This window comes from Gadus morhua, chromosome 23 (genome assembly GCF_902167405.1).
Source record: "Gadus morhua chromosome 23, gadMor3.0, whole genome shotgun sequence".
Lineage (NCBI taxonomy): Eukaryota > Metazoa > Chordata > Actinopteri > Gadiformes > Gadidae > Gadus > Gadus morhua.
This window is the reverse complement of record NC_044070.1, coordinates 6,169,786-6,185,003: the sequence shown is the minus strand read 5'-3', so window position 1 is coordinate 6,185,003 and position 15,218 is coordinate 6,169,786. Positions and strand designations below refer to the sequence as shown.

The 15,218-nt window shown below is 45.2% G+C and overlaps 1 protein-coding gene and 1 pseudogene across 1 annotated transcript; one reads left to right on the top strand and one right to left on the bottom strand.

Moving 5' to 3' along the window:
- Positions 1-2,071: 2,071 nt before the first annotated feature.
- acot9.1 (acyl-CoA thioesterase 9, tandem duplicate 1) lies at positions 2,072-11,131 on the bottom strand. Its single transcript, XM_030349303.1, has 15 exons — positions 10,975-11,131; positions 10,288-10,381; positions 8,687-8,732; positions 7,300-7,470; positions 6,524-6,561; positions 6,011-6,094; positions 5,641-5,744; positions 5,458-5,531; positions 5,125-5,192; positions 4,913-5,024; positions 4,070-4,160; positions 3,670-3,755; positions 2,943-3,030; positions 2,535-2,688; positions 2,072-2,215 (listed from the first exon to the last, which is right to left on the bottom strand). Exons 2-15 carry the CDS (start codon positions 10,295-10,297, stop codon positions 2,160-2,162), a joined length of 1,182 nt encoding a protein of 393 aa, XP_030205163.1. The 5' UTR covers positions 10,298-10,381; positions 10,975-11,131; the 3' UTR covers positions 2,072-2,159.
- A 1,021-nt stretch (positions 11,132-12,152) lies between these two features.
- On the top strand, positions 12,153-14,784 carry LOC115537500 (diamine acetyltransferase 1-like; annotated as a pseudogene).
- Positions 14,785-15,218: the final 434 nt, after the last annotated feature.

Genomic DNA, 15,218 nt, shown 5'->3' with positions numbered 1-15,218 from the left:
TGGGGCAGGCAGCCTGGCTTCACGAAGCCCGACTGCTGATCATCTGGGCTTGTAGGACACTTATGCCCAGATGGCCGATGCAGGGGAACATAGGTCGACGTCCTGGAGCCCAACTGGTGTGTGTGCGCCGGCCACACACACACAGCCTGACTGCTGCCTCCGACGCCTGGGCGCTCGGAATGACGTGGTAGGTAGGCTGGCATCCCGCCGCCCTGCTCCTGTTGTGATCCTGAGGTGTGGACTCTTGACTTCCTGTAAAACCAGCTGCTGTTGGGGATAGCTTCGTTTGCTGCTTCACTACTGCCGACAGCTGTATCCAGGGGGGGTGGGCCCAGTGCCCTTGTGGCACTTGGTGTTCAGGAGTGCCGCTGGGCAGGCTGCGTGCTAATGCCACGTTAGAGGCTGTAGTTTGGGAGCCTCTCTTGGCCTGCTGCTGCTTGGAGCCTGTCTGTGCTAGCTGCTCGGCTGCCCTGCTGCTGCCACATGGTCTGGCTGCTGAAGCATCAAGAAAGGCTCCCTGGAAATGGAGCTGCGTTGCTGCATCCCACCAGCCCAGTTTGCACTTTAAGAATGCTTCGTCAAAAATCCAGATTTTGAGCTAAACTTTAATTTTACTTCATAGGTTCCAACAATCAGTCGCATTACTTGCAGCACCCTCAGGAAGAAATACCTGTTAAGTTGTCCTTCATTGGGCATAATGTACACTTAAGGAAGCTACTCTATTCTAAACTCGGTTAAGAATGTAGTACTCTTAACCTGAACTGATTGCTAGGATTATTTGACCACATACCTATTTGCAAGGAACCCTTGCTTGTTTAACCTTGGGCCACAACAAATTTGGTGTGGAATATAACAATTAGTTATCTGACGGTAACTGACACCGGGGGATTTACTAATAACTTTGTTTAGATCAATTAAACCAAAGTACAGCAGGAAACTATGCTAGATTGTAGTCTACTAAAACTACTAAAACAGTACACAATTTGACATTGTTTTTAACTCAATACAGCAGACTGCCAAGCAGAGAATGCCTTTTGAAGGACGTAGATATACTCAGCCTGATCCAAACAGTACTCAAAGTAGGGTATCTCCAGAAGATAAAATGCACCCTTGATATATGGCTACATAAACCAAATGTATTCCTCAATCATGTTGGGCTGTACACACCTGGGGGTATTATATACTTATTGGTTTGATTAATAGTGTTTTGCCAAGTACAAGGCTGTCATTCTCCAATAAGCAACACATGGGGTAGCCTATATATTATTCCAATTGTATTGAAAGGCAAGCTTCTAACAAAAGGGCAGGGAAAACAATTACACAGAGATAATTATAAAGTCATGATAAATTCTTTATTGCAGGTCGAATGCATTGAAGCAAATATAGATTGAACCTTTCCTGCCCCTTACCCCCAAAAGAAAACATTTAAAAACAAAAGAGAATTCAATATTAGGTAGTTGAAATACACACATGTGCGTGCTGTGTGAGCGGCCACAACTGTATTGTTGACAAATGACGGTAACTGTAAAGCAATGTAAACTGTGCTTTGGCCACACAGAAACTCCTCATCAACCACTAGCCATCGTTTCTAGCCTAACTGGCTATGGTGAAGCTGGATTGGGAGTCATTGTGTGCCCACCAGACCTCAGGATTGCCTGATAGCGCAGGCTACGGCAAATGAAAACAGCTGAGGCCAAATGGAAGGTAGGAGACAATGAATCATCCCAAATGGTAGATGCCTCTGGTATGTCTCTCCACCCTGGCTAATAAAAAAACATACACTGTAAATCAACTGTTACGGCCAGTATGCGCAAGAAAAAAGCACGGACGGTGAACTTTTACAAGGGGCCCTTGTACATGGTGGCATTTATGAAATAAAAAAAAAACACACACACACCGACACACACACGCTTTTTGCTTCGGATCATTTTCTTAATAACAGAAGTACACACACAAACACCACACACGCATTTGGAGTTATATGTATGTATATATATATATATATATATATATTATATGTATGTATATATATATATTATATATATAATATATATATATATATATATCTATATATATATATATATATATATATAAAGTGTTTTTGAGCTGTATGAAGTGCATTGGCATAAAGCTTGAGTCGTAGAAGAGGTGAGTCCATCTCAGATCCCTGCTGCCTGGCTGAAGTGCCTCTTACCGTCCAGGTACAACATGGATTCTACAGCAGCAGAGGAACAACACTATTCATACATCTGACGTTTCCTCCAGCTGGGACACAGATGTGAATACAGCCATATAAAGACATACGATTGTCCACTACACACTGGTGTCACACTGCTTTCAACTGGTATAGGCCTTTTCATTGTTATTTTGTCCAGCCACTAATGAAGGACATTGCATTCCAAATCTTGATGAAGGAAGAACCCACAGCCAAGGCTGGTGGATTAATCTTGCGGCAGCCTAAAACGTAACAGAACCCTACAGTAGAAGACGACAAGCTGAAACGCCTAACTTAACACATGACATGTATGGCTCACCTCCGTAGCTCTGGGGAACGATCATTGGGACCGTCGTTGTCCGACACGAAGGTGAAGTGGAACACGTTGGTGGTGTTGTGCTGCCCCCGTCAGAGGGTCCAGCCACCTCCGTGTGTACTCTGACCTGGATGAAGTTCCCCTCTGTGTAACACACCTGTAGGGAAGGCAGACAGAGGAACGGGTTGGCTGTGGAAACCAGTTGGTATGAACAAGCACTATGCCGTACGGTCACACAACATCAAGAGCTTCAACGGCAAGGCAAACGTTAACGCTTACACGGTTGAACCAGAAATCCCTAAACAGGAATATGAGTTTATAATAACATACATAAATGATGCCTTCATATGATAAAGTAATATAATATTATGTTACAAAGGTTATGAGGGTTTGTGAAACCCACATACACACCTGTGATGAGAGGAGAAGCAAGGAGCCAATCTCTACTGGTTTCTGGAACAAGATGTCGTCAACGGCGACCAGATTAGGTCGGCAGCCTCTGCAAAACATCACGGGGGAGCCAATTAGGAAGGTGTGAGCGATGGGTTAAGTGAGATGATGCAAGATGATTGTCTCTCTGATCAGGATAATCTGAGAGGGGGAGTAGAGAGGCGACAGGGATGGCTTTGGGGATAGTTAGAGAAAGAAAATAAAAAGCGAAAGAAAAAGTATGAGCGAGATTATCTACTATCGAGTATACAGTATATTGTAGTGCAGCACGTGAGTTGCTGGACAGAATATGGGAAACCGAGGCTAGGCTGGTTGTACAAGTTCAGACACTGAGCTAGCTCTTCTGGCCCATCTCTTGTGTGGATGCTGTGTGTTCTTTGGAATAAGCATCCAAACATCCTGCAAGGGCAGGTTAGTAAGTGGGGCAGCAGGGTTCATCACGGCTTAAGGCGCTGTTGCGGGACAGCTTGGATTTTCTTAAAGATTATCCAAAGAAGGGAAACGATTTACACTCGTCTGCTAACTTTAACTTCCCAGTCGCGATGCACTATTCAGTAGGTTTACTAAGATGGATGGCTTTTTCAAGGCCATTGTGAGAAATGTGCTAGTGGGGTATTTCTTAAGAATGATCCTACTACGAAAGGCCTGACCATAGTCGACCTGTGGGTCTCCTCCTCTCCCTGCTCACCCGTAGGAGCAGGCGTTGGCCCAGCCCAGCTCGTAGGCCTTCCTCATCAGGAAGCCACCGAAGATCCTGTTGAAGATGTTCCTCTCCTGTAGAGCAGCACACACGCACAGACTGAGCGATGCATCGCCAGATCACAGGACAACACAGAAAGGTCACTCACCACCGTGTAGATGCTGAAGACATTAAAAAGACCTGTTGTTGAATTTAGTTGAGAGATAAGGTGCGCTAGTCTCGGCAGGTGAATGCAAATATTTGTTCCCTACTAGTTTATGCATTTCTACTCTTTGCATTGTTTTCTGATCGTGTGTTTATTGACTTTTGGGAATAAGATGCATGCGGGCTATTTGAACTAGCGTTACTTTCCTCCCGACTGCTCATTTGACCCTTGACCTGCTCTCACCTGAGGATGGCAGATCTCCAGGCCCTTCACCTTGGCGTCCTCCATCCACACAGACTTAGGTGGCAGGACCCTGCTGCGAAAACTCACCGTCCTGACGGGACGACATGCACACACACACACACACACGTAAGCACAACACACGCACGCACACAGACACACTGAGGAGGCAGGACACCGCTGTGGAAACGAACCGCCCTGTTGTGGCCACGCACATGGGACAGACACTGCTCACACACACTGCCACTGTGTGTATGTGTGTCAAATGCAAGATGATGTGGTAAAGGTGTGGTGACTAAAAGTAGACTTCCGTTATGCCGAGTGCATCAAAGAGACTCTAAAGCGAAAGTTAAAAGAATTGTTCTAATGTGCTTATTGTGACTTGATCACCGAACCATCTCCGACTCGAACGACCAAAAATAAATGCAACAACATTTACGTCTAGTCCCCTGGCAGCCTAGCCGTCCCTACATGGGAGAGGATCACACCTAGTCCGAAGCCACGGCCACTTGGGTTTGGTGTTCGCCTAAACAAGACATTTGGTTTGCCTTGCCACTTGTGACAGCAGCAGAAACAGCAGAGGAAGTGAGAGGAGAAGGTGTGCCTGTGCCCATCTGTGCGGGGGTGGTGTTTGTGGTGCGAGTGGACGATGTGGCACTGGTAGAGATGTTGACTGACTGACTGACTGACTGACTGACTGACTGACTGACTGACTGACTGACTGACTGACTGACTGACTGACTGACTGACTGACTGACTGACTGACTGACTGAGTGTGTGTCTGTGTGTGTGTGTGTGTGTGTGTGTGTGTGTGTGTGTGTGTGTGTGTGTGTGTGTCCTTCGTACTGGGGGTCCAGGGTGCTGAGGAATTGGCTGTGGACGACCTTCCTCTCCTCCGCGGTCGGCGCCACCTTCAGCAGGGACGCGGTGCTGAGCTCCACGCGGCGGGTCTTGTTGACTAGACACACACACACGACAAGTTGGATGCTTTCCCCAATGCCCACTGAAGCTGGACGTGGTTGGTGACGTGGTTTGTCTTGATCTTGTCGTTGCCTCACCCTCTCCCTGCTGGAACAGCCGCTCCTCCTCTGCTCCCTCAGGCTTCAAGGGGTTCACATACGCTGCCCTGGGAAGAAGGAGGGAAGGAAGTGAGGAGGAAGGAGGGAAGGAAGGAGGGAAGGAAGTGAGCGAGGGGGGAGGGAGGAAGGACGTGTGGGAACGAAGTGAGTGAGGGATGGAGGGAAGGAAAGCGAGGATGGGAGAGATAAAAAGAGGAAGGAAAAAAGAACAAACAAACAAATAAAATTAAATGCTATGGCCTCCCCAGGTTGTTAATCAGAACATCTACCAATGGACCGTGGTCCTCCCCTGGCCGTCCCAGCCCCAGGTACCTCTTGTTTTCTGGGTCTCTGGCCACCATGACGAACGTGGCCTCCAGGACGGGGCTGTAGGCTCCCTCGTGTAACTGGTGAGGCAGACACACACATCATCAGCACATTATAAGTTTCCTAGAGGAACAGGTGTGAACGACCGAGGCAATGCTGTGGGCTTTATGTGTGAGCGGGAAACCCAACCTGAGACATGTACATCTTGGCCTCGATGGACGTCTTCCCCACCCATGTCACGTGACCAGTGAACTTGATGTCGCGGTCGGGGTAGATAGTGTGCTGTCTCATGTCTGTGTGGATGAAAACACCCAAGATGTATGTTTTCAAACAGGAAGTGCTTTCTTTACTGACATATTGCATAACACTGTGGTGTAGCGAAGGGTTCGGCATTTAAGTATGTTGCAAAATAGATGGTAAAGATGGGTATAAAGCTACGAGAAATCTTCTTAGAAAACCGTTCATTTGAGTTGTGGTGGGACAGTCATAGTAAGGAAATAACTTTATCTTTCATAGAGCAATGAATGCCAAACATCTTAATGTCCTGTTGTGGTCATACCTATCTTGTCCACTAGGGCGGTGACAATGGACAGCGGAGACCTGGGCAGCGCAGGATTGTGGGTGTGAGAGTAAGAGATGAGCACTAAAGATGGAATGCAAAGACAACGTTGTTAGAAGATGAAGCATACGGAAAATTGGATTAGAACTTTTGCTAAAAAGAGGTATCCTAACAAGTCGTAAATACCTGTAGCAATCTAACTGAACCTACACAGTTACATTCACAACATTACTCGACTGAGTGATACTCCAGTCTATGTTAGAGATAATAATAAATCAGCCACAGTGGTTAAAGTTTAACTAAAGATAAATATAATATTGTGATCAATTTTAGTTTTTAGTTATTTTACAAATGCATAATATATGTGTTTTGTTAAAAATTTGGTGCCAGATATATCCTTAAAAACATACAAAAAAAAGCGCCTATGAAAAGAGTACTTTATTACTCTCTGAGAATTGGGCCATGTATTTGATCATGTATTGTGGTGTTTCTTGCATCCCCAATCAGTTCTACCTGCTAAACTATCCAGATCCTCCAGAATCCTGCCAAATCTGAAACACAACAAAAATAATGGACATGACATGAATGTGTAAGGGACAAACGTATACTGCATGACCATCGTCTCAAACAGTTTTTGCACAGTAACCGGTAGCAGAACAATATTAATTTTGGTAAGAAAATGATCCGATGTAAAATGCTGCACGGCCGAGATGACAGAGTTTGAAAATCAACGCTATAGCGACAATGTGTCCGTTGTCGGGACTGACGTCCCCGTTCAGGGGAGGAGGACTGCTGTCCCTGTGACACCATCAGGGTCCAAGCCGCTCTAAAAGTAGTCCCACTAATCAGACTTTGGATTAACCAGCTACAGTCTGGTGGCAGGCGAGCTCTAATCTGGGTGGACAGGGCGTTTCCCTTTCCTTTCGCTTCAAATTCGGTAAGACCAATCAGCAGGGATCTGTGAGCGTGTGATTGGCTGGGCCAGCCCAAGTAAATCGTAAATAGGGTCTGTAAACGTTTCAGAATCAACACTGGCCAGATTGGCCCCTGTAGAAACACTATTATTAAAAAAACCATTTGAATGCTCACACAACTTTGATCTCTTTGGTAGAATGTCACGTGACAGGAAACCAGGCATCATACAACGCTTTTCTCTTTCAGTTTACAACCCCTCTCTTTCCCCCGAGATGGTTTTGCTCATACATACACACTAGGACAGTGAGCGATTGGACTCCTAAAGAAGGAGTCCGGTGGGATCAGAGGGCGGTGCGGTGCGGCGGTGGGGGTACCTGACGGTGTTGTGGTGGGTGAGGTACTTCTCCCTGATGTGGGGCTGGGAGCCCAGGGGCAGGTGGACCTCGTGGGAGCTGTCCTTCATGGAGCGCGGGGGCAAGTCGCCCTGGGAGCGGGCCAGCATGGAGGACAGGGACAGGCGCTCCTCCAGGGCTTGCTTGTGGTCCCTGGGGGCCGGCAGAGGCACAAACAAAGGGCCGTTGGAGCTCTGGGAACACACTCGATGAATAAGCTCCACTTTACAACCAAACGCATGTACTGGTAGTTTGTCTGTACCTAGCCAATGAACAGAGTAAAGTTAATAAACACATGGTAGTGTAGCTGGGATGGATATCCGTCTCCCAGCCTAACGGGTCTGGGTTCAACCGATAGAACGTAGAAAGGGTGGATATTGGGTGGGGGAAGTCCCCCGTTGGCTGACGCACAACAGTTGTGAAGCCCAAAGGTGTGTCGGCCTGAGACGTGTCCCCAGACTGACGTGCCCCCCCGCGCTGGGGGGGCACGCTTCAAAATTCTAATGATTTCAACATTGACCCGGAGCGTCGCATGACTGTGCTCCGACTTGCGAGTTATTGTCATCTTTTAAACTTGCCATGCCCGAGAACGCAAGGCCCAACCTAGTGACAGGTACGGAGTCCCACCACGCCTCGGGTGATTGCTTCCCCTTGCGGGCGCCGCCACTGCTTGAAAACAGCACTGGAAGCGGGAATTAAATTGCAACACAACAGAGACTAGGGCGAAAACTCATATAAGATCCTTAAAGTGGTAGTCTCAAAAACAGATCTACAAAGATTTTAAATGAATGTCAGTTAAGTCACTATCCATCGCCGAGCGAGGTAACACAATGGTAATCTGGCCTATGGGCCACTGATGAAAGCCCTAACCTTTGCAGTATTATTATGTTATGAACCCTTGGCAACACGCATTCAAATAGGCGCACACTTACTGACGTGTTTCCCATCACCCAGTATTGGTCGTTCAGTGGTGTAGGCTCTTTTCACAGCCAAGGCGAAGGAAACTGAAAGCTTCCAGATTACCACTTTAAGAACTCTTTAAATGAGATGAAACCGTCAAACGGGACCCCTCAAAATGTATAATATGGCACCTGAGATTCTAACCAAATAAAAAACATGTATTTGCATTGTATTACGAGCAGGAAATCACAAGTTGTCCATTGACCTAGAATGGTGATGGTCTATTAGCATCCAACCACCTAGAGCCCCCTACAGGCCATTAGATGAACTGATGTATTTAATAAACGACTAACTACTTAAGTAAGTAGTTATAGATGAACTGCATAGTACTAGTATGTACTATTTAATTTAGCAAACTATTCTATCCGGAGAGACTCGCACTCCGAGCACTGGACTCCCCAGCCATTACCTCCAGTTGGTGGATGCTCCTACAATCTCTCTCAACCGGTTGCGTACTGCAAGAAGAAAAAGGAAAAAAGGAACCTGACATTAATTTTGAACCTTCAAAGTTTGAGATAACGATATGCGCGTAGAAAATGTTATTCTGCCTCACACAGGAAACGTCTAACCACAAGGTTCCTTCATATGTATTTAAACATTCTGTGTTTCATAACCGAAGGTCTACGTTGGAGTCATACTTTGACGATTTGAATTATGAAGAAGGAGGAGGAGGAGGAGTTTGTAGGAGTCGGGAATCAGAGAGAGCAGCCATTGCAGGACAGCCACAAGAAACTTTAGGACTGCAGCGATAACGATCATCTTCATCGTCGATTCATCTAGTTACACTACAGTATATATTATTAAGGATAGAATTGAATAAGCAATGTCATCTTTTAGTGGTCTGACACAAAGAAAAGCCACCAAATATTTATGAGCAGCAGATATCCAAGGTATGTTCACCTGATAGGTGACTAAAGCGATGAATCGATAATGAAAATGATCAATAAACAAATAATTACTGCACTTGTTCAGATCTGTAGATCTGAAAGGGGAAAATGCCTTTAATCCAGGGGATGCAAAAACACTGAGAAATGCAGGAAAGAGGATGTTAAGAAGGGCTATACACCTCTATAATCTGTGGAAGAGCAGGATGCCGCAGTGCCCCACCTAGCTCCCACTCGACCAAGCACAGAGGGCTTTTAATGTGGAAAGCTAACTATGTGATAAATATGAATTATGCTGAAAAGGGCAGGCAATTAAAGAGAAAATTAGTCATAAATGATCATGGTTTACCATTGGATACATGTATTGCGTTTGGATTTCCTGTTGAAAAATAAAAAATGGGCAGGTGAGATATTGTACAGAATAATTATAAATATTGTTTTAACCCTGGTCAGATCGTTGGACATTTAAAGTTGAATTATGCTTAGACTTGATAATCAACTGTGGTAGGAAAAAACAACACACATCTTCACATATAACCACTTTCATTTGGCCGGAACAGATTGAACCGATACTATTTATAGAAGAACAGAATAAAATTACCGCAATGCATTCATTTTCCATAAATGTATATTTTGTTTATTGTAACCTCACCCAATATATAGCTCTGCATGAACATACGTCACTGTGGAGCCTCACTTAGTCAAGATGGCTTAGTCAGATGGCTAGGGACCAAACTACACTGGTATTTCTCATCAATGACCGATAGGTTAATGGAAAGTACCCACTGTTCTCATGCAAATGCACTGATATTTTGTTGATATGCTGTGAAACAAATATTTAAATCAACTACTTGGGTCGCTGGTTTAACCACTCTTATCATACCAAACCACCGTAAGCACTCCCAACGTGGCCGCACCCTGGTTCGACCAACATGCGACACACAAACAAGGAGTCGTTTTAAATTTGTTCAAAGGAAAATCAACAAAGTATCAGTGTTGAATGGTTTTGAATTAATCATATCCTGACGGTCAACAGGTAACGACAATCTCAAAAAATCTCCAACTGATCAACTGTTTAGTATGATTCATGACCACACCGTCCGGGAGGATGAAGATAAGGTCTCACCTTGTATCATGTCCAGCGGGGTGCCTGTCGAAGACACGCCCTCTGCTGAGAACGCCTCGAGGTCAAGCGGGCGCTTGACCGCAGCAACAACAATCTGCGAGCAGGATGGAGCGTGACAGCATTGCATCATTGGATAGTAAAGGTAGCCTGATCCTAATAGCAAAGGTATCCTAATCCTAACAGTACAGGTATCCTAAAGTAACCTGCTCTCTATCTCAATCACGATGACAATAAGGGGGCGTGGCACACATAGCATGGATTCAACTTCAACTGACAGATTTATGATGATGGCACTGCCGGCTAGTTTGCGATACGCTGATTGTGAGACTCTTTGTGAGGTTTGTACTGAGAAAGCAGTGCCACGGAGTCATGCAGGTCGGTCACGCCCAAATAAACACAATCCCTAGCGATGCGGGGCCCCACCCATGTATGTGGTTATGTTTGGCCAATACAACCAGTTGGAAGCCTAATTATGAAGTACTCAGAAAAGAGCCCAAACTGGCCAGTGATGAAACACACCAGTCTCACGACTTCAGAATGTTAGCGTCAGAGCGTAGAAGGAGACATTCTGGCTACTCATTTACAGCTGTCACGTTATAGCTGCTAACTAGCAAGTTTAGCCTCAAACCAATACCCTACCAGTAACGGGTGTAATAACTAAAATGTTACTGCATTCATCAGACTTACCTTTGTAAGTACATCGTCTTTATATGTTTTGAGCGACCCAAGCCTAGGTGCAAGATACAAGACCAAACCGGACTAGAAGAAGCTTAAGTTACCGAGCAGTGCTAGCCAACGGTCAGCAGTAGTGTACTTCCGCCCTCCCTCGTGGCCCCGCCCACCGGAGAAGCAGTCCGCGTCAAGTCTATTGGCTCCGCCCACCAGAGAAGCGCTCCACTTCACGCCTGAACCCAAAACATGACCTTACCAACATGAACTCACAAACATGGAGCGCTGAAGTGTTCAATGCGGCTGATTGACAGCCATGAAGAATCTGACAATAGATTTGTTTTCCAGTGCCATGTGAACCAAAACCATTTCCCCGCGGTAAAGTTGGTTGATGTGTTATTAAAATTACTTTTCTCGATAACTATCGCACATTTTTCTGCCTACGAATGGGAATGTACACGGAGATGAGCGTTATCAATATGCAGCAAACAGTTTGAATGAATGGTCTACGTGAACATAACCATTTAACCCTTTACTATGTATTTATGTGTTATGAATCCAATGCATGGAGTTATGAATAGATACATAAGGAATCTGGATTGAGGGATCAAATAAACAAAAACACACTTGGGTTCCACAGTTAATCGTCAAATAAATTTGATTCGTTGCACTGCTAATGATGTAAACAAGACATATTTGTTGTTGCTATTGAAATACTTTTGCACGAAAAATGTGTTTGGGGTATTGTGTTTATTGCTGCTTTTTGATCAGGTTCATTTTTTATCATTAATAATGCCACTCATCCCATACAATTAAAAAAAAGTGTTGGTGCCTGATTCGTAATTGTAAAAAAGTGTTGGAGCCTGATTTGAATCAGGCACCAACTCGCCACACTTTTTAAACAGAAAATTCCTATTCAATATTCTGCACTATGCTTGATTTTGTTTTGAACAGTTAATAATCGGTAACACAACACTGGGAACGTCGTACATTCAGCAATATCTTTTTTTGTAAGAAAAGGATCGATGTAAAAATGATGCTCGACCGAGATGTGGGACGTAACAGTGAGTAGGAAAATAAACAAACAAACGTGATGACGCACGTTAGTGCCCGGTTTCGATTGGTTGGAAACCCGAGAGCTCGAGCCACCTCAGCTGACCCCGCCTACCCCGGCGGAGGCGTCTATAAAGAGGACGTAAACAAAGAGCGGCCACCACACAGCTGACTGAGACCACCAGGGAGACATTGCTGCATGCACTTTCCCCCCGACAAACGCGTCAGGATCCCCGGCTGCTAGTGGAGGGTAAGGCCCCTCGAAGCGAATGAAGAAATATCTTTTGCTTCACTTCTTCAGAGGACTTCTCAGAAAAGGTAAAAGAGTAAAAGAAGAAAACGGACATGTTTAAACTACGGAAGGCTGAACCCCGGGATGTGCCTGACATATTACGACTCATAAAGGTATGTACCGGTTAGAAGCCTGTTAATTAACTTTGCTCAAATGTCTATATCGTTGAAAACAAGGATTCGTACTCGTGGGAAATTGAAGTCAATTTGTGTGTAGGATTAATTGGTATTTAAGTTGTGCTGAAGAGGCAGGGCTTTATCCACTGATGGGTCGGCGGGTCTAGCGACCCTAGACGAGGCAGACAGGTAGTGGCAGGGCCAGATCTCCAATTTCAGATCAAAGGGAATTCGAGGTTTTTAACGAATTCCAAAGGCAGTCGAAGCTCACTGGAGGAGCAAAAGGAAGTCGGGTCGTTGCGGAAACTCTTCTTACACCAAGTCACTAATTTCCTTGACGCCGATTCTGGTCAGTCTGGGTCAATCGGCTCTTTGTTTAGGTTGTGTGGCCATGGAAAAGGTCATGGACAACGCTCCAAGATCAGCTTTTGTTTATAAACAACGGACCCAACTCATCAAAAATTCCTCTCTTGCAGGAACTGGCTAAATATGAAGAGATGGAAGACCGAGTGTTGCTGACCGAGAAAGGTGAGCGTCAACAAGGCTTTGATCTTTAATCTACTTTGTACAAAGATCTTATTATAGAACTTGGCCCAGGATTTACAAAGGCTTGTTCCTCCCTGTGTTCCAGACCTTCTGGAGGATGGATTTGGTGAACACCCGTTTTACCAGTGCATTCTGGCCGAATGGCAGGAAGAACAAAGCAACGAAGGTATAACCCTGTTACCGTAGTTTTGCAACTCGTCAGTGATCAAAAATGTGAAAGGGCTAAAAGACAAATGTCGCATAACACTCACCAGTTGGTATATGGGCCGTTTGCCTCACATTTGCATGTAAGGCCAGGCAAGTTCATTCATATTGCACCATTCAAACACAAGGCTATTCATAGTGCTTCGCAAAGAAGTCACGTTACTAACATCGAAAGACAATCATTAAAAGGGAATAAAAGGAAAAGGTTACAAGAAATTACCAAAAACAATGTAAGATAATTTAACATGTTAAATTAAAACCGGGGCAAAAGAAATGTTTTCTTGCATCCACAGCTCAACAAGCCATGTTTAGAGAGGGTCCTCGTGGAAGACCCATGTCTCACATGATTTCCCGTTTACTTTTCGCCTCCTCAGAACCAAAGGTGATCGGGTTCGCCATGTACTACTTCACCTATGACCCTGGACCGGCAAGCTCCTCTACCTCGAAGACTTCTTTGTTGTCGAGGAGTTCAGAGGTAAAGCAGGGCAGGCCCTATCATAACATTCACCCACACTTAGACCCTACAGCCGTTCAGTTGTGTTTGTAAAATGTTTGACTATATATTTTGTACTTGTTTCCTTAAGGAAAAGGCATCGGTTCTGAGATCTTGAAGCTCCTAAGTCATGTGAGTATGGTGCGATTGTTTCAAAGAACTATATAACATCCGAAATAGCCCAGATCAGAGACTACCCACAGATTAGTCCCTGTTTATACCTTACAATTGCAGTGGAAAAGTACCCCTCATGCAATGCATTCACTCTGGCTTCCTATCGCTAACCCCTCGTTCTTTCTGCCTCCACCCTCAGTTGGCGATGAAGACGCGCTGCGGCAGCATGCACTTCATCGTTGCCGAGGACAACCGCTCATCCATCGAGTTCTACAAACGCCGTGGCGCTGAAGACCTGTCCAAGGAGGAGGGCTGGCGTCTGTTCCGCTTCGACAAGGACAGCATCCTCAAGATGGCGGCACCCGCGGAAGAGTGAGCTGGCCCCTCCCCCCCACCGGACTCCAGTACACAACGAGAAGGAGGAGGAAGATGGGGAGGAGGAGGAGGAAGGGGTCATCATGGCAGGAGTCATACCAGAGACATGGACGTAGAGCTGGGGTCCCTGTGTCGTTTCCTAGACTAGTTTGGTCGTATGCGTCACGTATTGACACGTGTTTACAGGATACAATTCTCAGGAAGCGTGGGTGATTTGCAGAAGCTATGCATGATTGACGGGCCGTGAGCTAGGCTCCAGCGGGCGTGGTGGTCATGGTAACTAGTTCAAGGGGGGTTGGGGGCCCAGACTCTAGTGCACTGACTCTGTTGGAAGACTCAAGCCGGCCTTCCTCTCCGTTCGCACGGAGGTCAAAATACTTAAACCGTAGTGTAGCCTCAAAAGGGCATTAATTATCCCTAAAATATATATATATTTAGATGTAGTGAGCTCTGCTTACCTCAGATGTACCACTTAATTTAGCGTTAACCTTATACTTTCCGTTTTATATATTCCATGTATACCTTTTTTTGTTAACCCGTCATGATGGACAGATTTTATTACTTATTCTTGATTGTTGGAGCACATTAGTTTGTTATGTGTAGTTTGCCAATAAAGTTTATTCTGATAAGCCACAGATGTTGCGTTCATAAGCTCTCATTCTCTGCTGTCTTTATGCAAGTTTTTCATGTTAATTGATGTCGGGAGCCAATGAAAGCCAGTCTGTTTAATCTTATGCCTTGCCAGTCTGCATTGTTAACTGGACAACAAGTAATTGCTGGCATCTGGACACTATGGTGATTGTATAGTAATATAATTGTGCAATATTGGGAATTGCAATGTGAACCTCAATGGAGGTTTACATGTAAAACCTAACTATGTTCATGTTAGAAGATGAGCTGGGGCCATTGTAGTTTCTGCCCACATGAAGTAAGAGAAAACTTTGAAAGAAGCCTTTCACTTCATGCTAATAAGTTGTAGGAAACAAGAGGCGTTCAGTGCAAATGGCACCACAACAGTTCTGTGTGGTCATGTTCGTGGGAGTGTCATTCTGCGGTGTATTTACCCTTC